This window comes from Gossypium raimondii, chromosome 6, assembly GCF_025698545.1.
Source record: "Gossypium raimondii isolate GPD5lz chromosome 6, ASM2569854v1, whole genome shotgun sequence".
In the NCBI taxonomy this organism is placed as follows: Eukaryota; Viridiplantae; Streptophyta; class Magnoliopsida; order Malvales; family Malvaceae; genus Gossypium; species Gossypium raimondii.
Genome location: NC_068570.1, coordinates 4,444,109 through 4,449,584, shown reverse-complemented (window position 1 = coordinate 4,449,584; position 5,476 = coordinate 4,444,109). Strand labels below are relative to the sequence as shown.

The 5,476-nt window shown below is 36.2% G+C and overlaps 1 protein-coding gene across 4 annotated transcripts; it reads left to right on the top strand.

Annotated features, from left to right (window-relative positions):
- The first annotated feature begins 222 nt into the window (after nt 1-222).
- Nucleotides 223-5,164, top strand: LOC105774351 (sulfate transporter 1.3). Of its 4 annotated transcripts, none has more exons than XM_012596823.2 (14): nt 223-468; nt 1,663-2,004; nt 2,104-2,152; nt 2,250-2,457; nt 2,535-2,709; nt 2,821-2,886; nt 2,974-3,087; nt 3,162-3,278; nt 3,403-3,529; nt 3,641-3,927; nt 4,033-4,223; nt 4,303-4,388; nt 4,478-4,554; nt 4,655-5,164. In XM_012596823.2, exons 2-14 carry the CDS (start codon nt 1,672-1,674, stop codon nt 4,796-4,798), a joined length of 1,974 nt encoding a protein of 657 aa, XP_012452277.1. In that variant the 5' UTR covers nt 223-468; nt 1,663-1,671; the 3' UTR covers nt 4,799-5,164. The 4 variants fall into 4 exon arrangements, with proteins under 4 accessions (XP_012452277.1, XP_012452279.1, XP_012452281.1 ...); XM_012596825.2 differs by lacking the exon at nt 223-468 and adding an exon at nt 830-997; XM_012596827.2 differs by lacking the exon at nt 223-468 and adding an exon at nt 859-1,048.
- Nucleotides 5,165-5,476: the final 312 nt, after the last annotated feature.

Here is a 5,476-nt window from a genome sequence, read left to right as displayed (position 1 = left end):
TCTATATTCCTATTTTTATGGAAAAAGGAAGAAAAGAAATGAAAAATCCGAGAAAATGGCAAGAAAGTAATGTCGGGTTCAATGAACCTGGACAATATTTGGGTTCTCTCCCGGTGATCTATGGTTTCTCCTGCCGAAGGGTTTGTTTGTTTAATTATCATATATATATATATTTAAAGTGACAAGGCGAAATCTGAGGACCATCAAGTGTGGAAAGCGAAAAGGTGAGCTTTTGAATTGATTTTAAACGCTACCTTTTGGCATTTCCATGAAATAGAAATTCCTCTCTTTTTTTATTGCCCTTCTCTGTATGTTACTATTTAGTGTCCTTTCTTTATACATTACTTTTTAGGGGGGTTTATATACAAATTCCATTTGAAGTAAGCTTTAGCTTTAGCCTTGTCCTTTGGAACTGGGGTGGGGCAAGGTGGGGTCTTCCACTATCAATGGCTTCTGTATTGAGAGGAGGTGAGACACACAGACTTTGCTATCTTATCCTTTATTCTGATTCTATTAGTTTGGAACTTTCATATGCTTCTTGTTAATTATATGAACCATCTGGGTTCTTTTCTGGGTTTATAAAGCAGTAATTTGTGGTCTTGGTATTGTAAATTGTGATTATAATTTCATGAAATTGGTGAGAGATTTTCTAGTTTGTTTTTGTTTCCATTTTTGCACTACAAGCCAAGAGATTTCAATTAATTATTCGTGCCCTTGGGTTCCCGTAGGAGGGATTTTCAAAATGGGACCCTTAACAATACATCAACTAAGACTTTTATACAAATAAAACTGAAAAGTCTCTTCTTAATGTATGGCTGCTTGTGATTGACTGCAACTTTTTCCATCTTTTCCCATATAACATTAACAGAAACCGCATCAAATCATTTGTTCTTTGTGCTTGTATTTTTTCCAAATGAGCTTTTCATGATAATTAATAACAGGGAAATATACATAAAAAGGCACAGAGAAAGAGGTGGCTAAAGACTTAAAATTTCTGGTTTGTGCTTCCCAAACTGCATATTTTATTCTAAGCACCACATTTTTACAAGTAATTGCTTACTTGTTGTTTATTTTGGTACCACTTGTTGTTTTCTGTTTATATAACATGTAAAAAGGATCCGGATATTGAAATTGATGCTATTCATATGATAATTTAGTGAGTGAAGATGAATGTTTAATTATTTATTTTGGTGATAGTATTTCTGTAAATTCTATTACCAGGAGACTCTTTTTTGTTTTTATTAAAATTTTACACTAGATTCATGCATTATTTATGCTTAATTCTCTCTTTTAGCTTGTAAAGTTTGACTTGGAATCCTATTAACACTTATATAAGCAAGATCATCACAAGGATTTATCCAAGTTCAACAAGATTTTGCAATCTCTAAACCATTCCTCCACTTTCTTTGGTTAGTTTAAGCATCTTCATTGTGTTCTAATGCCATGAACTATATTCAATTTCTTTGGATGGCTTGACATTTTGATATTCTGTTCTTTAATATCAATGCCCTGTTAGTCTATTTTAGGGCTAAGAAACTAAAAAAGTATACATCAGTGTGGTGTTTTTCATGGTTTGCGTGGATTCATGCATTTTGCTATTAATTCCCAGCAACATTCAGCAGTGCACTTTTTCTGATAAGACTTAATTTTCATGTTGTACAGATTAGTGACATGGATCCCAACTCTTGTTCAAACATTGAAGCTGAAACCAAAGAGATGGATGTTAGAAGCCTGTCGGCCTCACACCAACACTCGCAGTATCTTCACAAGGTAGGGATTCCCCCTAAGCAAAACCTCTTGAGGGAATTCATTGCCAGGGTGAAAGAAACATTATTTGCCGATGATCCTTTGCGACCCTTCAAGGATCAACCAAGGTCTCGAAAGCTTGTCCTCGGCATCGAGGCCATCTTCCCGATTTTCGAATGGGGAAGGAGTTACAACTGGAGAAAATTTAGAGGTGATCTCATTGCTGGACTCACAATCGCAAGTCTCTGCATTCCTCAGGTAGATTTTGCTATACTCCTAAAACATACATAGAGGCCGTTAACTGTTAATTGTTAATGAGCCTCCAATAATTTTCATATGTATTTTCTTGGAAAATAGGACATTGGTTATGCAAGGCTAGCAAACTTGGCTCCACAGTATGGACTTTGTAAGTTTTCATGTTATTTATCATCACCTTCCATTGTTAAAGTAGTCTTCTCGTCGGAGTTGTCTTGAGGTTTTTATTATTGTTTTAACAATTACAGACTCCAGCTTTGTTCCACCATTGATTTATGCCTTCATGGGAAGTTCAAGAGACATCGCGATTGGACCAGTTGCTGTGGTATCTCTTTTACTAGGGTCAATGCTTTCAAATGAGATTGACCCTAATCAAAATGAAGCCGAGTATCTGCGGCTTGCATTTACAGCTACCTTTTTTGCTGGGATCACTCAAATAACTCTTGGTTTTCTCAGGTAGTTCTATATTACTCTCTGAATTAATAGTATTTGCTTCTAGCATTCACTAATCTATGTTTTGAAAAAAAAATTAGGTTGGGATTCTTGATTGACTTCTTGTCACATGCTGCCATCATCGGTTTTATGGCTGGAGCTGCGATTACAATCGCCCTCCAACAGCTTAAAGGTCTTCTTGGTATACAAAAATTTACAAAGAAAACAGATATTATTTCTGTAATGCGCTCTGTATGGGGCAGTGTCCATCATGGAGTAAGCAGCCTTCCATCTTCCCAAGCTAAAATACAAAGCTTTCTGAACTTATATCAATTTAATCATTCGCTACTTCCTAGTTACTAAATCTATATGGTTCTACTTCTGCAGTGGAACTGGCAGACTATACTCATCGGAGTTAGCTTTTTATCCTTCCTGCTGTTAACCAAGTACATTGTAAGAGCCTCTAAGTATTATTCCTATTTACAAACTATTTATCAGGCGTGTGAGCATTTCCTAACTTTTACATGCTTTGAAAAATAGGGGAAAAAGAACAAGAAGTTCTTCTGGGTGCCTGCAATAGCTCCTTTGATATCAGTTATTCTCTCCACCTTTTTCGTTTATATAACACATGCAGAAAAGAAAGGAGTCCAGATTGTAAGCATCTTTAACATATAATAATCTTTAAGTACAATACTGCAATCTCTATGAATGTTTTCTCATATATGCAGGTGAAAAACATTGAGAAAGGAATCAATCCCTCATCGGTAAATCAAATTTATTTCACTGGTGACTATCTTCTTAAAGGTTTAAAGATTGGTGTTGTGGCGGGTATGATAGCATTGACGGTACGCTATCTTTTCTTTACTATCCATCTTCACCAACAAAGGAAATTAATTAACTGCCTCTAAATGGACCTTTTTCATGTTTTCATGTTTTCATGTTTTCTTCTTTGTTGGGTTAATTTAACAGGAAGCTGTGGCCATTGGGCGAACTTTTGCTTCGATGAAAGACTACCAACTAGATGGAAACAAAGAAATGGTGGCGTTAGGAGCAATGAATGTAGTCGGTTCATTGGCTTCCTGCTATGTAGCCACAGGTAAGAAATAAGATATGAATATGATATATTGAAAGTATAGACATGCACACACAAAATCACTTAATTTTATAGGTTTATTACTAATAATGTTATTTCCTTCATCATCTGCAGGGTCATTTTCTCGATCAGCAGTAAATTTCATGTCTGGCTGCGAAACTGCTGTTTCTAATATCATCATGTCCTGTGTTGTATTTCTGACTTTAGAATTCTTAACACCTCTGTTCAAATACACCCCAAATGCTATTCTCGCTGCCATCATTATATCTGCTGTGATTGGACTTATCGATGTTAAGGCAGCGATTTTGGTATGGAAGATTGATAAATTCGATTTTGTTGCATGCTTGGGAGCCTTTCTTGGAGTAGTATTTGCGTCAGTCGAGATTGGCCTCCTAATTGCTGTAAGAACTAAGAATATGCCAACTATATGTAAATTTCCTGAAGATGAACTATACCCTATTTATGTTTGATTAAAATCTGTTTTCTCACTGAAAACTTCATGGCAGGTCATAATATCCTTTGCTAAAATCCTCTTACAAGTTACTAGACCTCGAACGGCGATACTAGGGAAGGTACCGAGGACTAATGTGTACCGAAATATACTACAATATCCAGAAGCAACTAAAGTTCCAGGGGTTTTGATTGTGAGAGTTGATTCTGCTATTTACTTTTCCAACTCTAATTATGTCAAGGAGAGGTATAACACCCTTCTAAGGAACTCCTAATCTCCTAAGAACAAGATTTGAAGATACTCAAAGTCATTAACATCCTTGCAGGATACTGAGATGGTTGATGGATGAAGAAGAGAAAGTAAAAGCTGCATGTCAACCAACAATCCATTTTTTGATAGTTGAGATGTCGCGTAAGACTTCTCTAACTGGTTGTTTTACCATTGTTTTCATTTGCAATTTAAGCTCACATTTCCTAATGTCTAAGGTGTATGTTGTGCAGCTGTTACCGACATTGATACCAGTGGCATCCATGCCTTGGAAGAACTACACAGGAGTCTTGAGAAAAAGAATATTCAGGTAAGGGGCCCAAATAATTTATAAAAACTTCCTTGAAACAACAAACTGTAACAGGCTTTTTCCAGTTTACCTGAGATATTCCTGCACTGTTGCATAATAGCTTATACTAGCAAATCCTGGACCCATGGTGATGGACAAGCTCGAGGCATCGAAATTTGCAAACTTAATCGGAGACGACAAGATCTTCTTGACGGTCGCAGATGCAGTGTCATCATGTTCTCCAAAACGGGTGGAAAATGTCTGAACAGTGTAGATTTCCAGTATGGGAAGAGAGGGAGGGGGTCTGTAATGAAGGTTGATAATGAATGGGTGAATTATAGAGGGTGTTTTTAAGTGGGAATGGCTGACATAATACTCCAAAAGGACAAATAGTAAAAAGTGTACAATGTGGTGTGGATAAGGTTATTGTCTATAGGATCCTTCCTTTTTTTTTTTCTTTTTTTAGCTTTTTAACCATAGGGAATCACTTTTACTCAAAACACCAATCATTGTTTACCAATTGACATCTAGTGATGTAAGCAAGAACTTTTTGTTTTCTACGAGTTGAGCAACTACATACAATAATGGTGAACATAGACGCAAATGGGTGCTACATCCATTAAGAATCCAATGCACGTTCATTCTGGCACGCCACGGTATTTCTTTTTCCTTTTTTTAATTGCAGTGAATGGATTTGTAGTCTTGCAGGTAAGGCAGCAGTGGTCTTCCAAATTCATGAATTTAACCGAAATATACATTTTAAAATGTAAAACCTTTTACGATTTTAATTTTTAAAAAGTACTATTTATGACCCAAGCTCTCATGGGTAAACCCCAGACTGAAGCTCCTAACCTTGGCATGGACGCGATCAGAGTAAAATACATTATAATTCCATTAATAGTTGATTTGAATAGAAAGATTTGAGGATTGCATTAATGTCGAT

Bases quoted from the DNA above. Each gene is read 5' to 3' on its own strand.
- LOC105774351 (XM_012596823.2), top strand. From the start codon at position 1,672: ATGGATCCCAACTCTTGTTCAAACATTGAAGCTGAAACCAAAGAGATG. The intron at 3,279-3,402 runs GTACGCTATCTT...TTAATTTAACAG, and splicing joins CGGGTATGATAGCATTGACG to GAAGCTGTGGCCATTGGGCG. The intron at 4,555-4,654 runs GTAAGGGGCCCA...GTTGCATAATAG, and splicing joins TTGAGAAAAAGAATATTCAG to CTTATACTAGCAAATCCTGG.